Source organism: Pelobates fuscus, chromosome 2 (assembly GCF_036172605.1).
Source record: "Pelobates fuscus isolate aPelFus1 chromosome 2, aPelFus1.pri, whole genome shotgun sequence".
Taxonomy (NCBI): Eukaryota; Metazoa; Chordata; class Amphibia; order Anura; family Pelobatidae; genus Pelobates; species Pelobates fuscus.
The window spans coordinates 350285454-350310807 of record NC_086318.1 but is presented as its reverse complement, the minus strand read 5'-3'; the positions used below and the strand labels follow the sequence as shown (position 1 = coordinate 350310807).

The window sequence follows — 25354 nt, the reverse complement described above, 5'->3', positions numbered from 1 at the left end:
GGTATATCTACCAAACAGTGATTTTTGTATTTTTTTGTATTTGGTAAGTAAAGTGTCATTTTAAAAGCATGCATGTTTTTCATTGGGGGTAAATATACCAAACAGTTATTTGTATGTTTTTGTATTTGAGTAGTGGAGTTTTCATTTGATCTCAAAATTGGGCTATTCAACAAATGGGAAATATTGGGAACTGACAAAGGATTTTAGCCAAGCTTCCAAACTTGATATCTTTTTTTCCAGCCCAACTATTTTAACTTTATATTTTAAATACTCTGCTTACTCCGTGGTTTAGGGGACAACAATGCAAAAAGTGTTGCTTTCAAAGTTCCCTAGTGCCTGCTACTGGCTGTACAGGGGAGACAGTCACTGCTAATGGCTGTATAGGGGAGTCAGTCACTGCTACTGGCTGTATAGGGAGTCAGTCACTGCTACTGGCTGTATAGGGAGTCAGTCACTGCTACTGGCTGTACAGGGGAGACAGTCACTGCTAATGGCTGTATAGGGGAGTCAGTCACTGCTACTGGCTGTATAGGGAGTCAGTCACTGCTACTGGCTGTATAGGGGAGTCAGTCACTGCTACTGGCTGTATAGGGGAGTCAGTCACTGGTACTGGCTGTATAGGGGAGTCAGTCACTGCTACTGGCTGTATAGGGAGTCAGTCACTGCTACTGGCTGTACAGGGGAGACAGTCACTGCTAATGGCTGTATAGGGGAGTCAGTCACTGCTACTGGCTGTATAGGGAGTCAGTCACTGCTACTGGCTGTATAGGGGAGACAGTCACTGCTACTGGCTGTATAGGGAGTCAGTCACTGCTACTGGCTGTATAGGGAGACAGTCACTGCTACTGGCTGTATAGGGAGTCAGTCACTGCTACTGGCTGTATAGGGGAGTCAGTCACTGCTACTGGCTGTATAGGGGAGTCAGTCACTGCTACTGGCTGTATAGGGAGTCAGTCACTGCTACTGGCTGTATAGGGAGTCAGTCACTGCTACTGGCTGTATAGGGAGTCAGTCACTGCTACTGGCTGTATAGGGAGTCAGTCACTGCTACTGGCTGTATAGGGTCGCCCTATCCTCCAGTAACGTGACGTCACGGCCCAGAATTTCGTTTCCCGGCTGATGTCCTGAGATGCGCCACGAGGGGGCGTGGCTTGGTGTGAAACCCGGAAGTTGGCCGCTGGTGGCTGGACGGTAACGGGCAGGTGAGTGGCTGCTGAGACCCACAGGGACTCTGTGTACGATAGCATTCAGTAACCGAGCTATGTGACCCATAGCCACCTGATAGAGTGCGGCTCCTCTGCTTTATCACAGCCCGGTCACTGTGTGTGTGATCCCTGCGTGTTACAATTTACTGACTGTTAAACCACAATGATGTCATGTACAAGAATTAAAATTATCTGTCAATCTCTCTAATTAACCAATCTAATTAATTAATGAATCACTCGTCATATATCTATGTCTATCTATCTAACCTATCTAATTAATCTATCCTTCAATCTATATATATATATAATCTAATATCTATCTGTATAATTAATCTATCTAATCTCTGTCAATCTATCTAACCTAATTAATCTCTCTGTCCATCTATCTAATCTCTCTGTCAATCTATCTTTCATTATATCTATCTGTCAATCTATGTAACCCAAGGGTAGTCAACCTTTTAATACCTACCGCCCACTTTTGTATCTTTGATGGTAAAATGTCCTTACCGCCCACCGGTGCCGCAGTAACTAATTTTATAGCTCATTTTTATTTTTAGAAAGGAGGTTTTTTTAAAAAAAAATATGTAAATATATCTATTTCCCCCCCCCCATTTTCTATTCAATTTTTCTCTACGTGTGTGTGTGTGATAGGTGCAGTGTGTGTGTGTTTTTGTGTAAAGAGTAGTGATGTCCCGAACAGTTCGCCGGGAACCGTTCGCCGGCGAACATAGCATGTTCGGTCCGCCCCCTAATCGTCATGGAGGTGGGAGGGTCTGGGAGGGAGGGTCTGCTGCTGATTGGCTGGAATGTGTCTGCTGACTGAGGTACAGGGTCAAAGTTTACTCAATGATGACGAATAGGGGGCGGACTGAACATCTCGCGTGTTCGTGTCCGCGAACACGCTATGTTCGCGACCGCGAACACGCTATGTTCGCCGTCGAACGGTTCCCGGCGAACTGTTCAGGACATCACTAGTGAAGAGTGCTGTATTTGTGTGTATGAGGTGGCAGTTTGTGTGTGAAGGGTGCTGTGTGTGTTTGTGAGGTGCAGTGTGTGTGAGGCTGGCATTATGTGTGTTAGAGGTGCGGAGTGTGTTTGAGAGGTAGTGTGTGTGTAAGGGATGTAGTGTGTGAGGGGGCAGTCTGTGTGGGGGCAGTCTGTGTGTGTTTATGTGGGAAGGGTGCATAGGGTCTATGCTTTGTGTAGGTGGATGAGATGTGAATATCAATCTTAATGTCTCCCCTTCCTTCTTGACCATACAAACACTCTGATTTATGTGTTTTAGAAAAATGCAGCATGTTACCATTTTTAATACATTCCTGAACTGTACTTATTACATTAAAATATACAATAAACATCATACATTGCCACTTAGACTATACTCGATGGACCCAGAGAGTTCTCCCAGAGTTATCTTGTTCATGACAGTTTTAAGGTTTCTATATGTAATGTTTTGTATGTTTATGCATTTATTTCAAACAGTACAGAGTTCGCTGCTGTTCTGCAATATACCGTTGTATGCAGAGATTTCTGTAGTAGCCACCCCTCAAGAAAAAAAAATATCCAATATTGGCCCTTGCATTAAACTGGGTGAAATGATTGTAACTATATGTAACCTACCTGTAAAAGCCATGTACCAATATTACGTGCCATGTACCAATATTACGTGCCTTGTAACCAGGCAGTTAAGGCAGAGCAATGTATTAGCATTTTTCTAAGTGGGTCTGCAGTAGCACAACGTCTATAGCCCTAAAAAACTAGGCAAAGCAAATCATTCAACATTTTTTTCTTATTTGGTAGAGAAAGGAGACAATGTTATGCACAAATATGTACTTCTAATATGTTTTTCCCTTTTAGTTCAAGAACTTTATGAATTGGTAAAATGTCTGAGTTTTCACGTCAGCGAACAATTCTGAATCCAGTAAGTAATATTTTTATATTCATAACCATGTCCGATGCAGACACACAAAAATAAATCATATTTTGATTAAAGGGATACTATAGGCACCCAGGAGGCGCTTCCTGCACTTTGACCCCGTGAAACAATGCTGGACGTCCAGCATAGGAAAGCATGTTTTCCAATGGGGAAGGCCCTAATGTGCACACGGTTCTCGCTGCACATGTGCATTAGGTTCCCAGATCGCGCTGACTCTGGTGGGGCCTATCCAGCGCCCAGGGACATAGGTGCTGGAATCAGGCAACTGTTTAAAGTTTTTAGGTTGAAACATTGTTCAGATTGCTGTGAGGACCTCAATAAATCTGGAGTCCTTTGTCACTTGTTGATGTGTCCTGGACAGTTTTTTTTTTTTTGTGTGCAGCATATTACAACCAGGCTTACAAAGCCCCAACAGCCATGTCAAACAGTATATGTCATACAAGTTGTAGCAGTGCTATGGCAAATAGTGTAGATGCACATTTTTTAAGTTATAGAAAACATACTCAGGTACTTAGACAGTCTAAATTCGACCAACAGTTTGAGAGTACCATAGAGGAAGCAAACAATAGAATAGGTTTGAGCCATAAATTGGGGGCATATGATCCTGCTGTCTAGTGGGCAAACAGTGGTAAACCTTAGGTGGTTAGCTCGGGACTACAAGTCATGGCCTGTACTATAGTTACACCTCCAGCACTCAGTTGTGATCTGCCTCAGGGGTCTATGGTATCAGAGGAGGGGGGAAGGGGGTGAGGTAGGGTGGGATGAAAAGGCCTGGCTTATGGCCAGGGTAAGCATGAGCGTATCTGACCTGTGGTTTGGGCAGGTGTTCCAATATGAATTTAACGAGAGGAAAAAAAAGTGTTCTGAACTAAAAAAATCTAACCATCTTCGAACTGCACTTAGTGTATGTCCCATGCAATTATGGAGTAAGGCTCAGGTCGCCATCTTTGCTTCTCATGTTGTTGCTGCAGCGTATGCTTCTGGTGTCGCATTCTTCGGGATGAATGGCATGATTGCGTTCGGGTCCCATTGGTGAGCCGCCGATGTCGTTGCTTGGCTGTTGGGCTGTAGTAGTGAGTCCCCTGGAAGGCTCAGTTTGGCCAGGAGCGCGGGTGCATCGGAGATATCTGAGATTGAGTGCACCACATCACTGAGCGGCACTTGTAAGGCTTGTGGAGATTTCCAGCGATATTCTGTGTTTTGGCTTTGAAGCAGAGCTGTGAGGGGTTGTAGCGTTTTGCGCCATTGCAGCGTCTCACCGGAGAGATCCGCGAAGAAAGAGAGAGCCATGTTCTCAAAGTTGTATGCGGTAGTCCCTTTTAGTGCCGTTTGTACCATTGCCTTGTCATGCACAATTGGGTCTCTGGGTGCTGATTCAGGCGCCTTCCTGGGTTTTGGCACCTGGAAGATGCCGTCTAGGTTTAGATTTCTGGCCTGCTTGGGCTCTAGTAGTTGTGCTATGAGTCTCCGTAGTCTCCGACGCGGGTGTGCTTTCCGGGATTTCTCGGATTTTCAGATTGATGCGGCGTCGAGTGTCTTCCAGGTGGGAAAATCTTTGTTCGGAGGCAGCTTGTCTTTTGGTAAGCGTTTGGATTTCTAGCCTTCTACCGCGGCTATGCGGCCTACCAGGCCCGTGATGTCAGTGCGGAGTAGGGCTACATGCGCCTGTATTGACCGTTGGAGAGCTCCAAGCATGGTCTGGAGCATTTCTTCTGTCACAGGTCTGGAGTCTCCAGTCTTAGGCTTAGTTTGAGGCTGTAACATCAGCATGTGTCTGTTTACCTCTTCCTCTGGGGACAGTTTGTCCGAGTTGTCTGAGAAATCGTCCAGGTTGTCAGCCATCTTGGGCCCATATGCGCCATGCGGTTGGTGGAGAAGATCTCCTATATTCATGCCTGGCTTGGGTCTTTCAGGTTTTAACTTTTAGTTTTCCTGCCCATGTTTGTTAACGGCGATGGGACTGCGGTTGTGAGGCTCGAAAACCGGTTAGAATCGCTGGGATTTGGTGTATATGCCCAGTGCTCATCTATCGTGCATCCGCTCAGATTAGTAGCTTGACGCTGCCCGACAGTTTTCTTTTTGGATTCTGTACGAAGTAGTAGAGACAATGAGCAGCGCCAAACTATTCTTAACTTTGTGTTTAAGTGTTCATTTAGGATGGTATCTGTATGAAAAAGTACTGTATTAATATTTTACATCTTTAGTGTGGAAGGTAGTACAATATTTAATCTTTTAATTTTCTTTTTTTTGTGTGCTCTCTGTGCAGAAAGATTTATTTGTAGAAATTAGTCTTTTTACAATGTTTTCTTACACATTTGTTTACTATAGGTTGTCCCTTATTTGGGGACCATTTTTGGAGGCTTGGAATTGGGGCAGATGGTGGTAATTCACGGGACTGTGGCTCCTGATGCAGATAGGTAATTATAAATGATGAAACTGTTTTACCTAATTATTTACAATTGGCCTAAAATATGTATTTGCTCCGTAAGGGTGCATTTAAAAAAAAAAAAAATGAAAACATGAAAATATATCTGAACACTGGTCAGAGCTACTACAATGAAAAAACATCTTGGTGAAAGAGGTTTGTATTAATAGACATATCCCACGATTCCTTGTCCTAAATGTGCTCACTGAAAGGACTTTCTTCTAATTCTTGGATTTCATATACTGTTTTTTAAAGGAACACTATAGGGTCAGGAAAACAAACCCTATAGTGTTAAAACCACCATCTAGCCCCCCAGGGCCCCTCATGCCTCCCTAAATATAGCAAAATCTTACTTGTATTCAAGCCTGAAGCTTTTACTCTGCATGCTGTTTGCCTCAGAAAAACAAGCTGTCTGCTGACATCATCAGAAGTGGTGGCCTGATCCAATCACAATGCTTCCTCATAGGATTGGCTGAGACTGTGAAGGAGGCAGATTAGGGGTAGAGCCAGCACAAGTCAAACACAGCCCTGGCCAATCAGCATCTCCTCATAGAGATTCATTGAATCAATGAATCTCTATGAGGAAAGTTCAGTGTCTGCATGCAGAGGGAGGAGACAATGAATGTTTGGATGCATTTTAGGCAGCTATGACCCAGGAAGGATCTCTAACAGCCATCTTGGGAGTGGCCAGTGAAGTTATCACTAGGCTGTTGTGGGGATATTTATGGGATAATAATAGTAAACAGTTGAGAATTGCCCACTATTTCAATTCTCAGATCCCAAAGATCGTTATCGTGTAAGTGAAATGTATACCATATAAATAAAATCACAATTTGTTATAAAAATAGATACAATTTATTGTGACATTTTTAAAATAATAATAATGAGTAACATGCGTGACAATAATCAATGAAATTTTAGTATAACATGAATATGCAATACAAATGGTAATATATTTTCCAACGGTTAACACAGCTTAGAATCTACAACATTAGCTGTCAAGAAGATTTATGATGGGCTTCACAGAGACAAAGAAAGTTTCACATAGAGACAGAGCTGCAGCATAAAGCCATAAAAACTTTAGCTGACAGTTAGAATAACCCTTTCAATGCTGGTTAGACCTCCTAGGTAATTAAGATATATTCCTATGTAATTTTAAATAAAATAACATTTATACCAGCTCATTAGTCACTTCCTGGAACCATCCAATAAAAATAAATCTACAAGCTGAATTTTTAACTTGCCTAAAAAGATATTTTATCTTATTTAGAGCAAATCAATACACCTGGATAATATCACGATATGCTAACATGTGATATGTCACATAAATACATAATTATTAATTTTTCCATCTACAGAATAGAAATTTTAATAATGTACTTCTTATTTAACTAAGATTTCTAAATATCGAAATCTGGTCGTGATTTATCCAGTCATATATCATGCTATTAGAAAATGTTAATTAAATTAAATTAGATTAATTACATGAAGCCAGTATATTTACCAGTTAAATAGATATTCTCACCAGATGTTCTCAGGTAGCTAAGTGTCAAGGAATGTTTCTTTCTCGCCTACTTTGTCTTGCTTTGCATCCTTCTCTGCATCCCCTGCATAACTCTCTCTTCCCTTTGTCTTAACTTTTAAAGGGAAAATTTCTCTGTTCGGCACTAGTTAATAGACCAATAGAAACACTAGATGTGTGCTTACCTTTCAAATAAAAATTTAGTATTTGGTCTATAGAGGGCAGTCTCGTCCCACTAAACATACCTATCCAGGAAAGAGTAAACTTTTCCTGGTGGCTATTTTGACGTCATTTTGGCTTATCTATATGGTTGCCATAACTCGAGTTTTTTGTCAGATCAAACAGTTTTCTTGAATTTTCTTCAGACTATGTGTCTCCAATTCCTACTGTAATTTCTAATATGACAGTTCGTAAACTAATTTTGACCCCTTCAATACAATAGGAATCTTGTTAGATATAGAAAGTAAAATTAAATTATTGAATCTTCTCTGTCACAAATGTCTGGGTTTAGAATTTATTCTATTCCATTAGCAATTAGACAGTCTCTTATCACTTGGTTTGTTTATACTATGCATTCCTTTAGCTCTGGCAAGTGGTTAGTTTTACAGAAAGGATAGAAATTTTGTGTCTCTTTGTTAACTTGAAAATAACAAAATGGAGTCTGGTTTGTTCAGAGTGACTCAGAATATATACTTTTCATTTCTATCATAGCATAAAATGTCTGCCGATATAAGTACCCTGACACTGTAATGTAAACACTGCATTTTCTCTGAAAAGACAGTGTTTACAGCAAAAAGCCTGAAGGTAATGATTCTACTCACCAGAACAAATTCAATAAGCTGTAGTTGTTCTGGTGACTATAGTGTCCCTTTAATTTTACAAGAATATTATTTTATGTCATTACTCATGCAGTAAGAAGATATGTAAACTGATCAAAAAATAAATAAATGTAAAAACCACAAAGGCCTAGTAGTTGTGCTATGTAAGATATGGCTGCCCTTTAGAAGTTGTTTTACATAAATGCCACCCTTAACCTCTATTTCTAGTTAATGTGGTAGAAATGTTCATTTGGACAGTGCATTGGTTAAAGTGTTACTCCAAACCCCAAAAACACTTGAGCTCTTTAGGAGTTAACAGAGTATCTCCTTCTTTTGAGTGTATAAAAGCACTCATCCTTTTTAGCATCAAAAATAAAATGCAAAGGATTCACTTTCCCAGCTGTTACTGAGATAGCCAGGAGGTACTTTTTCTGGTTTCCTTGTGTTGCAGCAAAGCATGGGTACATGTTGGCAACAAATGTATTGAGCTTCCCATTGCAGGCAGTGCCTGTAAGGGGAAGCGTTTTTCCTCCCACCAAAACAAAAAGGCTGTTCTGTGGTCTGCACCATGCTCCTGGCTGATTTCAGGAGGGGGAGTAGAAGTCAGCGCTGGAATTATTGTCTGGCGTTGGATCCCAGGTTAGCCAGAATTTTTTTTTTATTTTTTTTGCAGTTTGGAGGGCAAATGAATGTGGGGGACCTAATTCATAGTGTTCAATAGGGAAGTTTACACAGAAGAATGTCCCCCCTTAAAAGCATTGGAGTAACCCTTTAAGGCTTATTTCATATACAGTATATGTATATCAAAGCTGTTTAAAATGATGTTCAGCACAGTTCTCTTGAGCAATAGAACACATAGTGTTTTGTTTTTTTCAGGTTTCAGATAGACTTTCAGTGTGGCTGCAGTGTCCAGCCCCGGGCAGATATTGCATTTCATTTCAACCCTCGATTCAAAGGTTCTGGGCACATTGTTTGCAACACCTTGGAGAACGAAAGATGGGGTTGGGAAGAAAGAACACATCAAATGCCACTTACTAAGGGAAAGCCCTTTGAAGTTCTCATTTTGGTTCTCCCTAGTAAATTCCAGGTAAGCCATAGATCCCATTTTTGTCCTCATTTACTCTGACATTGCAGGTTTTCAGGTCTTTTCTAACACAAGCACTGATGGTTGAGTATGTGTGTCTCTCACTTAGACCCACTTGTGGCAATTATAGACAATTGAAAACTGGGGACTATCTGAAATGTTGAGTAGGATTCATAATTTCAAAACAAGCTTATAACTGATTAGACCGAGCTCCCTGCGGCTGCACTTGTTCCTGGTGTCCACAGGAAACAGAATGTCATTGTCCGCTTTAGTTCAACTTACGTCCCCATGTGTTATGTGGCTGTAAAGTTAGTCCTCTCCACCCAGAGCACCTCACCAGGGCACGATTTCCATTCACCCTTGTAATTTGGCATTATTAAAACCAGTTTACCAGTTTTGAAAAAGTATAAATGGTATCTTTTTTTTCCTATGAGGCAGTATATGGTCAGTTTTACACTAATTTCTACTCTATACCTTAGTGGATTAATTACAGTCCCCTCTTGTGTAAAGGCCATATCTGTAAAAGGGATTCTTTAAATTGGAATAGAGTGCCCTTTTTTAAAGCTGTACAAAAATATATAAACGTGAAAAACATTACAATACAAAGATGCCTTCAAAATCCTTCTAATACAAGATAGAAGTAACTGTCAAACAAGAAGTTAGCTCCATCAGTTATTTATTTTTTATTTTTTTATTTTTTTACTTGAAACACGTCCTTGGAAAGCAGAGGAGGTAGTAAACTTCCTTTTTAATCAAGTGCACAGTCTGTCCACAGTCAACTGTATTTGTAAACTCAAAAATATGTAACTGTTTGTTCCTGTTTTAACTTAAAGGGACACTATAGTCACCAAAACAACCTTAGCTTATTGAAGCAGTTTTGGTGTATAGATCTTTCCTCTGCAGTCTTGCTGCTCAATTGTTGCTCTGCCATTTAGGAGTTAAATCACTTTTGTTTATGCACCATAGGTACACCTCCCTGCATGTGACTTGCACAGCCTTCCTAAACACTTCCTGTAAAGAGTCATCTAATATTTATTCTTTATTGCTAATTCTGTTTAATTTAGATTTTCTTATCCGCTGCTATGTTAATAGCTTGCTAGACCTTGCAGGAGCCTCCTGTATGTAATTAAAGTTCAATTTACAGAGCAAGAGATACAATCTTTAAAGATAATTTACATCTGATTGAAAGTAAAACTTTTTTTTTTTTTTTTTTTTTTTTTTACATGCCGGCTGTGTCAGTCAGAGCCAGGGGAGGTGTGGCTAGGGCTGCATAATCAGAAACAAAGTGATTTAACTCCTAAATGGCAGTGAAAATTAAGAGGCATGATCCATATACTAAAACTGCTTTATTAAGCTAAAGTTGTTTTGGTGACTATAGTGTTCCTTTAAACTCTTATTTGGTCAATATAAGTCTTGACACAAAAAAATAAATCAGAAATATTACATGAGAGATGCTAGACCCCCAACAATAATGCATAAATAACTAGAATTACTCACACTAGACAGTGAATGGTGGTAGTAGAGAGAATTGAAGTTGCCATGTATTGTTAGTTACTGGCCATGATATCTACTTTACATTGTTGGTGAGTAATGAGATCAACTGTTGATGGTAAACTAGTTATAAACAAAACAATCCAAATAAACAAACAACCCAAATGCAAACCAAAAACATTTACTTCAAGTTTTTAAATGTGTATGAAATATTCTGTATGTAATATCTGTATTTCCAATCTGTATAGAATGATAATGTTACCTCTATGTTCTGTTTAGGTTTCTTCAAATGGCAAACACTTGCTTTTCTATAAGCATAGACTCGATTTTAGAAGAATTGATACTATTGGAATACACGGCAAAGTGATGATTGAAATGATTGGCTTTGCCTCTCAAACAGTAAGTTTTGCTATACATTTCAAAATTACTCCAAAAATTTCCAAATCTCCCTTTTTTAACCCCTTAATGACACACCTTCTGGAATAAAAGGGAATCATGACGGAATATATCCGTCGTCTGTCCTTAAGGGGTTAATTATGTCTGCATGTAGAACCATGTAATCCCTTTTTGTTAAATTCAAACAGAATATATACACCCCATATACCATGACCTGGCAAGTTTGGCAACTGTGCGATTGGGAGAAAGGTGGTGGACAGGAGATGCATGTGGATGTACCTGGGATTCGTTTAGCATCACTGTTGAGGTGCCTGCCCTTATATGGTATATGCCATCCTGGCTGTTAATATGCTTAGTGCTGCTGAAGCCCATGCATATGGGCTGAAAGACACCATTATGTATTACAAATGCAGAGCATGAAACATTTTAGCTTGTGCTCAACCTACACTTTGCTCCACTGCTCCTGTTCACATGTGACTACCTTTTTGTTGTGAGATCATAAGGACTGTACAGTTGTGTGATCATATGACTTGATGAATATGTGTACCTCAATATTTTGTGAAATTATGTAGCTGCAACCAAAGATGCTTATGCACAAAAAAATAAACTTCACTAGTCAATCCCCCGAGCAGAAAAAAACAGGATGCAAGAGAATCCTGAGTACGGACAACAGCTCAAGTAGCTTGCTCTTCGATGGCTACCCACTTAGATCTCAAGCTGGTTTTAACTCCTCTTGTTATTGTACAGTCAAATATAACAACCAATATATAATTACTACAACACACAAATGATAGAGGTTATAGTTGGCAAGTAACAAAGCAAAAGATGCATATAACACTCACATAGGGCCTCAGAGGACCGGACACGTGCACCACAAATACCCCCCCAATGTTTCGGCACAAACACGTGTGCATTTCTCAAGTGGCAGTCAAGAATTAACTGTCACTTGAGAAAGACACACAGTCCCTTGAGGCTCTATGTGAGTGTACAATAAAGTGATTGATCATTTATTTAGTGTCAATCCTTTTGTATTCAGAGTATTGATTACTTGGCATTATAAGTGATGCCTTTTGGGGATAGCTACTTTTTATAATTTAATTGTACAACCTTTACCATCTTTTGATTTATGAAGTTTAGCCCATCTTGTGCCATTAAAAAGAGAACCTAGTTCATTTGCATATCCGACTGATGCCAACCAAAATGGCAGTCCAGATCCAATATGCAGAGCGACTCTTTCTGCACAAGAGATACAGCAACCCTAGATGATAGTTTTAGCCTTATTAAGCCTCGTCAGTGAGGTAAGCACAGTGAGAAAGGGGTCAACATCTGGATTGCCCTTTAAACTTAGGGAGAGCAAAAAAAAACAAAAAACAGGGTGCACGAGAATACTGATAATGGACAACAGCTTGCCCTTCGGTGGGGCCCCGCTGAGATTTCAAGCTGGTTTTAGCCCATCTTGTGCCATTAAAAAGAGAACCTCGGCCAATCCTCAGTAAATTGCTACTGAATACATATTCTTGAACTGTGCTGTTTGTGTTGCTGGAAATATTAAATGTCCACCTAATATTATCCACATATAATGTTTAATATCCGTTAATATAATTGTATTTGTATTTCAGCCCTTGCAAGGTTCCCAGCTCATCTCTCTTGATGCATCTCCTTTAAATAGTAATAAGGTACATTTAAAAAAATATCTATATAAATATGTTGTGTGAAGAATGTTTTGGTGCATAATAATGATTCAATATCTCAATTAATGTCATGCTGTGTTAAGGGGAGTATTATTTGGAGACCAGAAGACCACCATGTGAACATAGTCTATATAGTGACATTACTATCCATCTGTATTTGACTCCCCATTGTGTTCTAAGTTCATACAAAACATGTTGGAAAGAACGGTTATTTCATTAGCTTGCATTTATGATATACATTTCTTCATAAACTGTCTTGGTCATTTCCATATTATACTCCCTTTGACTACTTGTAATAATCTTTGACGAAGAAAAAATATTGCTAATCACGCTAATTTGTAATTTTGTTTATTTTTTGAGGCTGAGTCAACAGAGAGTATGGACTTTGTAAGTACCGTACTTTGTGTTATATTGTGTTCATAGGTGTTGTCCTATTTATATTTGCCAATCTGAGAGTGTGTATGTTTGTTCACCCATGTAGTGTACCAAAGGTTAACAGTATTAATCACAAGCATTCATTTAAAAGTGACATCAAATCTCTGTCTCAGATAAGAAAACTGCATGTTAAATTAGGTAACTAGCTAAAAACTGACTTACAAAGAGAAAATAGAGAACTGAATTAAGGGATCAAGAGTTAAAATAGCTGCAAAAATTGCTATTTTTTTTATTAGAAGGTAAATTATGCACGGCCCATTTGGACATGTGGCCTTTTACGTGAATTTAGATTATTAGGAGTGTTTTCAAAACTATTACAGTTAACTATTAGAGCTTTCACTCTAGTATACTAACAGTGTGTATTTTACATGTGAGGTCTACTGTGAATAAAAATAAAAAAAACCTCCATAATGCAAAACCTGTTTTAAAATAAAATATAAAAATACCTTGTGTCTAATGTATTGTGGATTCAAAGGGACGCTTATAATTTGGTTTACTGTGAGTACCTTTCCTAACATTCTTTATTACCTGTCCCAAAAGGTGAGCGGGATAGATTGCAAGTCATACTGAGAGCATGCACCCAAGAGAATCAGTGCAGTTTGACTAAGCATATTATCTAAAATTTAAATCCTTATATTTGCTAGTTGGATTCCTAGAACACTGTATAGTTGAATTAATTAGGTGTGTGACAGTCTCTTGTAAGAAAGGTTCATTTTAAAATGGCTGAAATTACGTATATGTATCACATGACGGATGCTGACTGCACTTTAATTTTGGTAGACATTGCCGTATGCTGCTAACATTCCTGGTGGATTTGTGCCTGGAAGGACAATGGCCATCAAAGGGGAAATTAAAAAGGATGCCAAAAGGTAAAATGATTTATTTTTCTGTAAATGGTGAAACACCAATATATGCATAAAGGGGCAATGTCATTATTATAAACACAGCTTACTGAAGTATTTAATCACTGAGCAATGGATATACATTTTTGTGGCTTGAAAACAAAATTGCAATAGTTAAGCTAACATAGTCGAGTTGGTTAGGTTTTTGAAACAAGCTTCAAAACTTTCAATTTAGTTTTTAATTCAGTGTTTAGTGAATAAACTCCTAATTGGCTCTTGGATAATAAAGGGACGCTAGGCACTATAACCACTTCATATTATTTCAATTAAAATATTCAGTCAGTTTGTTAAGTATGGCTTTGAGGTGGAGCTTGTAGCTTTGCTTATATGCCTTGGCAAACAGAAACATAGAAACAGAATGTGACGGCAGATAAGAAGCGTTAATATTTGTTTGTGTGTGAAAAATGCAAAAAACTAATTTGAACGACAATTTTGTGGCTACTAAAAAAGACTAGACATACTCCTGTACATTGGGGGTACTGTTTTACACGTTAGACATCGCTGAATACAAATGTGTATTTTATTACAGTAAAGGAAAACTGTATTATGACATTAAAATGTCATGCAGAACTAAAAGAATTAAAACATTTCTTAATTTCTCACTTTTTTTTATATTTTGTTCATATTAAATTATGTTTCATAGCTAAATATTTGATGGTAAATGAAAGCTCTATTTCTCCTGAATAAAATGATATATAATAAATGTGGGAGCACTTAATATGAAAGAGGTGAATTACGGTTGAACAGACATATAGTCAAATTCCAAGTTTTGTTTACGTTTTATTTTGATCAAAACGTGTACATTTGGCTCAGTCCTTAAGGGGTTAAACTTTTGCCCCTCTAATTTAAGACTATATGCTCTTGTTGTTGTAGTTTTTCTACTTTTAAATATAGTCTCCTCCTTTACTGTGTTGATTCCCTATGTATTTAAATGTTTCCATCATATCCCCCCTGTCTCCTTTTGCCTCCAAGCTATACATGTTAAGAACCTTTAAACAGAATTCCTTGTAAGTTTTATCCTGTAATCCATGAACCAGTTTAATAGCCCTTCTCTGAACTCTCTCTAAAGTATCAATATCCTTCTGCAGTCTCCAGCACTGCGTACAATACTCCAAGTGAGGTCTCACCAGTGTTCCGTACAATGGATTGGATTCTCTCCACTTCTCCTGATAGAATCCAGGAGGCCAGTGTTCTCCCAAACAATTTCAGTGATCACTGTTTACTGTACTGCGTGCGCAAAATAAAGGCTATTAAATCTTCTCCCAAGGTTAAAATCACCAGGTCCTTCAAAAAATGTAATCTTGAATCCTTTCTTAATGACATTAAGAACCTCCCATGGCACAGATTAAACATTATCCCAGATCTAGACTGTGCTGTTGAATTCTTTCAGTCTGAACTCCTACAAATTCGGAATTTGCATGCCCCGCTGCGTAAGGTGAGGGTAAAAGGAGCACATATGAACTGGATCACTGCTGACCTCATCCAAATGTACCAGTTTCGTCATTCTTTGTGGTCAAAGTTCAAGCGTACTGGCTCTATGAATGATCACTGTGCATATAGACAATGGCAAAATATATGCACAAAACAAACAAAATTGGCCAAGGCCCAATATTTCTGTGAAAATCTGAACAATAACCTATCAAAACCTAGAAACTTTTGGAAAGTCGTAAATAAATTACAAACTCCCCCAATCCACTCCCAACCCTCCACTGTCAAAGTGGATAACCAAACCCTGCAACTTCCCTTAAATGTAGCAAATGCCTTTAACAATTATTTTGCCGGATGCTCTACTGCCCTGATTGCCAAGCTAATAAATGACACTCATTCTGAAACTACAAATGTGCATCAGGCACCACTAAATTTGCAAAGGCCCAATATAGACAAGTTCATTTTTAGACCTGTACCCATTAGTGTCGTTAAACACCTAAATAATCTAAAAATGAAAAACCAGTCGGGACCTGATCAAATCCCAGCAATGCTGTTGAAGCTCAGTGCGCCGGCAATTGCCAAACCCGTTGCAACCCTAATTAACAAATCCTTGGTGTCTGGATATATACCCAAACTTTGGAAGACTGCGAGAGTAGTGCCTATCCATAAAAGTGGTGACACTTCTTTGGTTTCTAACTATCGCCCAATATCATTGCTCCCGGTATTGTCAAAAATCTTAGAAAAATGTGTCCATACGCAACTATGTGAGTATTACCAACAATCAAACTATCTGACCCCTGATCAATCGGGTTTTCGCCAGAATCACTCCACTACAACTGCCCTCTTAAAAGTTTGCAATGACATCCAAACTGGCATGGGACAAGGAAACCTAACTGGAGCTATTTTCCTTGATTTAGCAAAAGCCTTTGACACAGTAGACCATGACATTCTACTGCACAAACTCAAAAACTCAGGTATTGGTGATTGTTCGCTAACCTGGTTTCGATCGTATGTATCTGATCGCTCGCAATATGTGTCCATTTCTGACAGTGCCTCCCTCCCTCTCCTAGTCACGTGTGGTGTTCCCTAACGTTCCATTCTCGGCCCCCTACTATTCACATTATTTATAAATGATCTGCCTAATGTCTGCAAATCCTCAAATGCACACATGTACGCAGACGACACAGTGATCTATGTGAGCAAATCCGATCTACCGCAGCTTGAGGCTGTGCTCCAAGACCAGTTTACGGAGATAGAAAAGTGGATCACAAAAACAAACTCTTCCTAAACACTGACAAAACCGTCACAATGATCTTTGGAACAGTGAGTTAAAAATTTAGATTTTAAATAAATCTCAGTATTTTAGAGAATATAGTATGGCTTAGATGAACCACTCAACTGGAAAATAAAGGAACTTCACTAAAAAAATCCCTAATATTGCACGTGAAAAAGAGAGGGAATTATTAGATAAAATCTAATAAAATATCCAGGAGTAGTCAATAGTGTACACCTTTAAATATATAGCCTAATATGCTGAAGAAACACTATGCAATATACTTGCATTAAATGGTTAAAACTTATGAAATAAAGTTTGGTATTATGTAATATTCAGCAAAACATATAGATAACATTTAAAATCTTAATAAGTGTAGCTAATCCAAATAAAATGATAATGTCCAACTTGCTACATATAGTTCAAATATAATGTGATTGAGTCCAATAAGTAATTGTATCAATAAAACAACAGTCATTTGATATGTAAGCTAATTCAGTTTCCTCCAGTTATAATAGAGCTGGGATATGTATACTGAATTAGTTTAATTCATATAGTACAATATCAATAAGATGTCCTTGTAGGTTCAACAGTGATTGTAATAATATTTGTACCCTTCACGAAATGCAAAATACCATTACCAACAGGTCATGGTACATGGCCCTTAGTTAGATGAAGATACTCTTCATCTAACTAAGGGCCATGTACCATGATCTGTCTTCATCTAACTAAGGGCCATGTACCATGATCTGTCTTCATCTAACTAAGGGCCATGTACCATGATCTGTCTTCATCTAACTAAGGGCCATGTACCATGACCTGTTGGTAATGGTATTTTGCATTTCGTGAAGGGTACAAATATTATTACAATCACTGTTGAACCTACAACGACATCTTATTGATATTGTACTATATGAATTAAACTAATTCAGTATACATATCCCAGCTCTATTATAACTGGAGGAAACTAAATTAGCTTACATATCAAATTACTGTTGTTTTATTTATTGTATTTTATTGTACCCTAATGTAACAATGCAATGTTTTGTGGACCCAGGACATACTTGAAAACGAGAGAAATCTCAATGTAGTTTTCCTGGTAAAATATTTGATAAATAAATAAATAAGCACTTCCCTCTTTCTACTGCTAATACCACTACTTATACAACCAAGCATTCTGCTAGCATTTCCTGATGCTCTATTACATTGTCTGCCTACCTTTAAGTCCTCAGAAATAATCACCCCTAAATCCCTTTCCTCAGATGTTGAGGTTAGGACTCTATCAAATATTCTGTACTCTGCCCTTGGGTTTTTACGTCCAAGATGCATTATCTTGCACTTATCCACATTCAATGTCAGTTGCCACAACTCTGACCATTTTTCTAGTTTACCTAAATCATTTGCCATTTGGCTTATCCCTCCTGGAACATCAACCCTGTTACAGATCTTAGTATCATCAGCAAAAAGACACACCTTACCATCAAGACCTTCTGCAATATCACTAATAAAAATATTAAAGAGAATGTGTCCAAGTACAGATCCCTGACATACCCCACTGATGACAAGATATTGCTTCGAATATACTCCACTGACTACTGCCTGTCACTCAGCCACTGCCTTACCCATTCAACAATATTGGAATCCAAACTTAAAGATTGCAGTTTATTTATAAGCCTTTTATGGACAACAGTGTCAAAAGCCTTACTGAAATCTGGGTAAGCAATGTCTACTGCACCACCCTGATCTATTATTGTAGTTACCCAATCAACAAAAATCAATAAGATTAGTTTGGCATGATCTCCCTAAAATAAACCCATGTTGTCTCTGAACTTGAAATCCATGTGATTTTAGATGTTCAACAATCCTATCCTTTTAATCTTGAGCTCCTGTAACTCATTCTAGATGTGACTAATACAATGTAAAGTAATGAATATTGCTGTTCCATATTTTTCTCAACACGCCTGCTTTAAATCAAAATAGTATTGTAGAAAGTACATCATGGAAACTGTGGATGATCAAATTCTCTAGCTTTAATGATTTTGTTTGCAGTTTTTTATATGATTTATTTTCATGTTTTGATGGTGTTTTGCAGGAACACATGGATGGTAAATATGATGCAGACATGACATTATCCTACTTTTGTTAGACTCCGATCCCAAACTGTTAAAAACTGTAAACTACCATCTTTCTGATATATTTTACATCACACTCGTTACAGGTTTTCTATTGACCTAAGGCCTACTGGCTCCAGTGACATTGCTTTGCACCTGAATCCACGTATGAAGGAGAAAGTGTTTGTCAGGAACACTTACTTGTATGATAGCTGGGGAGAAGAAGAAAGGTGTCTCAGTGAATTTCCTTTTCAGCCAGAAATGTATTTTGAGGTAAGTAGAAAGAAGACAGGATTTTGGTAAAGCTGTACTTCCTAATCTAAATGCAGTTATGTATGTAGTAGCCCTTTTGTATGAATTCCTGCACTTCATTGTTTAAAGGGACACTATAGTCACCAGAACAACTACAGCTTATTGAATTTGTTCTGGTGAGTAGAATCATTACCTTCAGGCCTTTTGCTGTAAACACCGTCTTTTCAGAGAAAATTCAGTGTTTACTTTACAGCCTAGTGATAACTTCACTGGCCACTCCTTAGATGGCTGCTAGAGATCCTTCCTGGGTCATGGCTGCCTAAAATGCATCCAAACATTCAGTGTCTGCTCCCTCTGCATGCAGACACTGAACTTTCCTCATAGAGATGCATTGATTCAATTAATCTCTATGAGGATATGCTGATTGGCCAGGGCTGTGTTTGAATTGTGCTGGCTCTGCCCCTGATCTGCCTCTGTGTCAGTCTCAGCCAAGTAAGATTTTACTATATTTTTAGAGGCATGAGTGGACCAGGGGGGCTAGATGTTGGTTTTAACCCTACAGGGTCAGGAATACATGTTTGTGTACCTGACCCTATAGTGCTCCTTTAAGGTACTACACAAGTAATACTACAGGACCATCACACCTTTGGCACAGCAGGTTTTATGAACTACATTTCTGTGGTTGTAATTCCAAGACTCCATAACTAGTATTTATGTCACCATAAAATATCCTGGCATCTGGGGGCGGGGCCGGGCGGCTATCCTGGCAGCTAGGGCTCCTGAGGAAACAAAGTATTTTCGGGTAAATACCCACCTTATCCTGCTTGTACCACCCTGGGGGACCATGACATGAGGCTCTGGAGTGTCCCGGTGCAGCTGGAGTGCCTGATATCGGGTGGTTCTGGGTCCTGTCGAGAGACTCTGAGGCTTGGGGACTGAGGCCTAATCGGGAGGAGAGTGGGGCGGACGGCCGCTGCCACGCTTTCTGTCCCGACAGAAGCAAACTACCACTTACCTGGTGCCTTCTTGGTCCCGTTCACCCCCACCTTTGGACCGGCGGGGGTTATCCCGGTCCTCACCAGGCACGCTACCACCTTTACATCTAACCTGGGTGGCTCGACGTCGTGGGTGGAAGGCTCCCACGCGGCTTCACTAAAATGGCCGACGGCGGCGCAGCAACCCCTCTGGCTGAAAAGGAGAGCTCTGTGTGGCATACTGGCACGATGCTCATCAATCACACAGCCAGAGCTGACACAGCGGGAGTTCCTTGCAGGCTCTCAACCACCCCTGGAACATTCCTGACGGCAGGCAAGAACCATAGCAGCCTCCAGGTATTACACCTACCCTTACCGCAGTGGCAATCTCCTGGAGTGAACGCTGGGTCTCCTCTGACTGAACACACCTCACCAACAATCCGTGAGCCCGCGCCAGCGACCTATATTGGGAGAGCACTCGAAGACCTCATCCCCATGCACCAACCTCACTGTGATGCTGCCCGCACCAGAGTGCTAAAGCTTGCAAGGCAACGCGCCCAAACTCACCCAGCAACCGGGAAGCTTGTTGCCGAAGATCGTCGGACAGCGCCCCACAAGGCGGGACGATGGGACCCAGTGGACCTCTTGGGGTACTCTACAGGGACTCTCCCCACACCTAGACAGGGGCTGTGTTTCCCCTGACTCTTACTTTTCACTCTGCCGGAGCTGGCGGTCACCCCAGCCCTTTATGCTAAGACGCACACCGTATGCTGTACCACTAATATCCTCATCAGTTGTTGCTGTAGCTACAATTATCAATAAGCATGCATGTCCTCTATTTACGTTACAGTTATGTTTGGTTACGTTTCCTACCTATTGACGGAGACAGCCCAGTATGTGATGTTCTGCCTGGTGGTACCTTTATTTCTTTAATATTACTCTTGGTTAAGCTAGAGACCTTTCAAACACAAATGTCAGTATGTAACTCAGAATAAGTTCCTCATCTGTCTTTAACTAGTTACTGACACGTGATGTAACTTTTGATGCAACTACTTTAACTTAAAATATAAAATGTGCTATGCCCTGAAATGTCAAACAGATACCGTTAAATGTTAAATGACATGCTGGCAATGGCTGTTGTGGCATTGCTTGCCTCACTGTATTTTTCGTGCACAATAAAATAAAGAATAAAAAAAAATATATATATATATATATCCTGGCAGCTAGACATTTCTTATAATGACAAGCCAGCCTTTAAAAAAAATTATAAATACTAAGCCACACTACCCTTATGTAATTTTGAGCAATAGATGCTTTATTCTAAATACCCACTCTATGAGGGTTGATATAATAGTAACAAAAAATAAAAAAAGGAAAAGAATCCACACACAAAACCCATGTTTAGTTTTTGCTTATACATTTCTCATTTTTTTTTCTTATATGCTGTAAAACATTTGAAAAAAGCAAAGGCTACTAGAATAAGTATAACAGATACAGGATACCAATGTGGCTGAATAGAAACCAAGCAATAACACAAGATATGAATACAAAGAGCTAGCACCAAGCTCAAAAGGTGGTTGTGTAAACTCAAAAAAATAAAAAATACTGTAATAATGACCTCCTGAGTTTTGGTATGCAGTAGGTGAAGGGATCGGCTCCTTCTTTCCCCGGTCTGTGAGTAGGCCTCTTTTAGGCAGTTGATCAACCCCCAGCACGAGTCGCCGAACTCTGATTCACAGCAAAATCAACAACCGCGTGTTCCTCCCGGTTGCCGAGTAACTTCGGCTACTGGAAATCTGCAACTGTGGACTACAATTTGTTAAATAAGACTATTATATAGAGTTTCCCAGCGGAGCTGTCAGGATGTTCAGAGCTGAAGTCAAGCTCAGTTCCCGTATTTTGCTTTTCTCTAATGTTATACAAGCCATCCTTTAAGCCAACCTTTTTATGCTGGTCTTTTTGAAAGATTTTTCTACTTTTTATTCCAAACAGGATAATGGTGATTCACATCACATTGTTTGAGCTAAAGGGGAGTTGGACGTGTAAATATGTGCTACGATAAGTGTGCAGCATGAAGAATTGACAATACATTGTGCTAACAGAATAATCTTCACATTATCTAAGGCTCCCTGAATTGGGGAGCTACTTTTACATTATCCTTACTTAGACATCCTCTTAGTTTGTTATCGAGAGCAATGATTGGCATCTGTAAAACAAAAAAGGTTATGCAAACATTAATCTGTTACTATCTGTGTCTTTTATTTGTTTCTAGATTATCATACGCTGTGAGGCTAACCATTACAAGGTTGCTGTAAATGGGATACATCAGCTGGAGTACAAACATAGATTCAAAGACCTAAATAAGATCAACTTGGTTTCAATTGGTGGAGACCTCTTTCTTTTTGATGTGCGTGTTTGGTAGGCCCTAATATATAGATAGAAACCTGCAATTTGTCATTTTTTTCCGTTATTAATCACACTGCTAGTGATACAGTAATGGGATATATTCCTATGGAAATGTATATCCATAATTAAGTAATGTGAGCGGCCTTAAACTTTAAAAACCATTATACACAATTCACTGTTCCTATAAAGGATGCCATAGGCATAATGACAAGTGCCAAAAGGTTACATGGTTATTTTTCTCTGATTTGAATAATAGGTAATTAACTCTGTGTACATGTGATACTACATGTATTTTCTGGTTCTTAATGGCAAACAACTTGTAAATATGAGCTAGAGAGTGAATGTTGCCTCCTGGTGGTTCTTCTGTTTGAACAATAGGTGGGGGACGTAGCTGGACTAATCCCTGCCCTTCTCTTCCTCACTGATTTTTGGTAAGAGTAAAGTATTGTCCACTTATTGTAGTGCATGACAGGAGATAACACTGCCATGTACAAGAGGCAATAAAACACCAGAAATCATACAAAAAGGGAATGTTTTTTTTTCTTCAATGATTTGTTTGTTGTGTCTTGTTAGTGGTCTGATTTATGATGTATATAATTCTTTTGCTTATTTGCATAAATTTAATTTAAAAGAAGAAAGAAAGAGGGTATGGTTTATTGCTCTTTTGTACAGAGTGGAACAAAGACTGTATTAAAGGGAGTTTATAATTTGATAGGTTAATACATTTACTGAAAATGTATTAAAGGGACACTATAGTCACCAAAACAACCTTAGGTTAATGAAGCAGTTTTTTATGTATAGATCGTGACGCTGAAGTCTCACTGCTCAATTAACTGCTATTTAGGGGTGAAATCACTTTTGTTTAAGTTTATACAGCCCTGGCTACACCTCACCTGGCTGTGACTCTCACATCCTGCATGAGACCAAAATGCTTTCACTTTCAAACAGATGTTACCTAAAGGTTTTTTATCTGCTGCTCTCTAAATTGAACTGTAATGGTACCCATGAGGCTCCTGCAGGGTCTAGAAGGCTATTTACAGGAAGTGTTTAGGAAGGCCGTGTAAGTCACATGCAGGGTAGTGTGACTATAGCTCCATAAACAAAGTGCCTTAACTCTTAAATGGCAGAGATTTGAGCAATGAGACCACAGGGGCAACATCTATACACCAAAACTGCTTCATTAAGCTAAAGTAGTTTTGGTGACTATAGTGTCCTTTTAAAGAATGCAGACATTATGGAGTTTTTGATATTCTCTTCTGATATATTTTACTTTAAAATGTGTAAAATATAAAATAAATAGCAGCTTTATTATAAAAATGTAAATTGGGGTAAGCAACCTTCGGCACTCCAGATGTTGTGGACTACATTCCCCATAATGCTTTTACACCCGTAATGCTGGCAAAGCATCATGGGAGGTGTAGTCCAAAACATCTGGAGTGCCGAAGGTTGCCTATACCTGTTCTACACCACTGATGGGTGAGAAACCGGGTATTATTTATTAATTTCTTCCTTCATTTGGTACCATTAAACATTCCCAGACTGCACAATGAATAAAAGGCAAACCGTAAAACAGCTGATTGAATGGGGAATTTATTTAAAGCAGAATGAGAGAAATCGGATGCTTTTACTTACAATTCACCCAAGTAGTTCTTGCATTTTGGGGGGTGAATAGGCAGCACTGTAAGCATTGACTGAGCTGAAACCTTAATTTTATTTAAACCAATGTTGTTAACTGCATAATTGTCTTTAAAGATGTAACTCATGCTTGAGTGTTAATGAAGATCTGCAGAGATTTGAACTTTTATATTAATACTATTGTTTGTGAACCTGTATATTTCATTGTTCCCTACTGATTGCTTTACAGTATTTTACTGTAGACGCTAATTATTATCTGCAATAAAAAAAAGTCGAAAGGTGTCTTTGGTAGATCTTCATATTTTAACAGATCTTTTAATTTTTGCATATCTCTTATGAAACGTTGATTTGTGCAAGTGGTGCTCTAAAAATGAATGATCAATATTGTAAATATGTGTTTAACCTCTTAGAGACACAGCTTCATTTATTTCACTTAAGAGCACAAGCAATTTTTGCAAGGTTTATGTTCAACTGCAATTTCTGTCTCTCATTTATTGCACCAACATATATTATATACAATTTTAAAGGACAAAATGGGGTTTAAAAAATACAAAGAGTAAAATTACACTTATATACCACAAACTAGGCAGCAATGTCAATTAGCAATTGCTAAGTCCAGTAGGGTATTGTTATATATTAATTCTCAGTATCAAACTATAAAATTTGCTTCTTTATAAATCACTGGTAAGATCAATTGCACTGGTGAATGCTGTGCAATTTGGGGCACCTGTTCTAAATAAGGACATTATGGCACTAGAAAAAGTGCAGAGGAGGGCTACAAAATGAATAAAAGGAATGGAATATTAAATCTGTTTGGTTTAGAAAAACGGCACCTTATATGGGATATTATATATTATAGCATTATACAAATATATTTGTGGCCAAAACAAACCATTGTTTGGAAATCTATTCATAAACAATACTATAAATTGGAACCGAGGCCACGCATTTAGACTGGAGTAAAGTAGATTTAGTCTAAGGCAAAGGAAAGGGTGTTTTACAGTAAGGACAATAAGGATATGGAATTCGCAGCCTGAAGAAGTGGTTTTATCAGTTTATACAGATGTTTAAACTGCAACTGGATGAATACTTGCAAAAAAACGTAAATTCAGGGATATAGTTTTTAATATGTGGGGTTACAGCTTCTTGATCCAAGGAGAGATTTTACTGCAATTCTGGGGTGCTTCAAATAGGGTTTTTGCTTTTCTTTTGATCAGCAGAAGTTCAAACCATAAATTTAAAACTATGTAACATTTCAATGAGGAGCGATTTTAAAAAAAAAAAAAAAAAAAAAAAATATATATATATATATATATATATATTTTTTTTTTTTTGGAACTTACGGTATGTTTGCTTTTTAAGGTAATGAT

At 38.7% G+C, this 25354-nt stretch overlaps 1 protein-coding gene across 2 annotated transcripts; it reads left to right on the top strand.

The window, feature by feature from the left end:
• Positions 1 to 1131: 1131 nt before the first annotated feature.
• Positions 1132 to 24266, top strand: LGALS8 (galectin 8). Of its 2 annotated transcripts, XM_063443616.1 has the most exons (10): positions 1132 to 1202; positions 3063 to 3126; positions 5470 to 5558; positions 8783 to 8993; positions 10761 to 10880; positions 12497 to 12553; positions 12929 to 12955; positions 13784 to 13872; positions 18825 to 18990; positions 22216 to 24266. In XM_063443616.1, the coding sequence occupies exons 2-10, from the start codon at positions 3088 to 3090 to the stop codon at positions 22363 to 22365; spliced, it is 948 nt and encodes a 315-aa protein (XP_063299686.1). In that variant the 5' UTR covers positions 1132 to 1202; positions 3063 to 3087; the 3' UTR covers positions 22366 to 24266. The 2 variants fall into 2 exon arrangements, with proteins under 2 accessions (XP_063299686.1, XP_063299687.1); XM_063443617.1 differs by lacking the exon at positions 12929 to 12955.
• The last annotated feature ends 1088 nt before the right edge of the window (positions 24267 to 25354 follow it).

Coding starts and splice junctions, on each gene's coding strand:
- LGALS8 (XM_063443616.1), top strand. CDS start 3,088: ATGTCTGAGTTTTCACGTCAGCGAACAATTCTGAATCCA. Junction 5,559..8,782: donor GTGGCTCCTGATGCAGATAG/GTAATTATAAAT, acceptor TGTTTTTTTCAG/GTTTCAGATAGACTTTCAGT. Junction 12,554..12,928: donor CTCCTTTAAATAGTAATAAG/GTACATTTAAAA, acceptor TTATTTTTTGAG/GCTGAGTCAACAGAGAGTAT.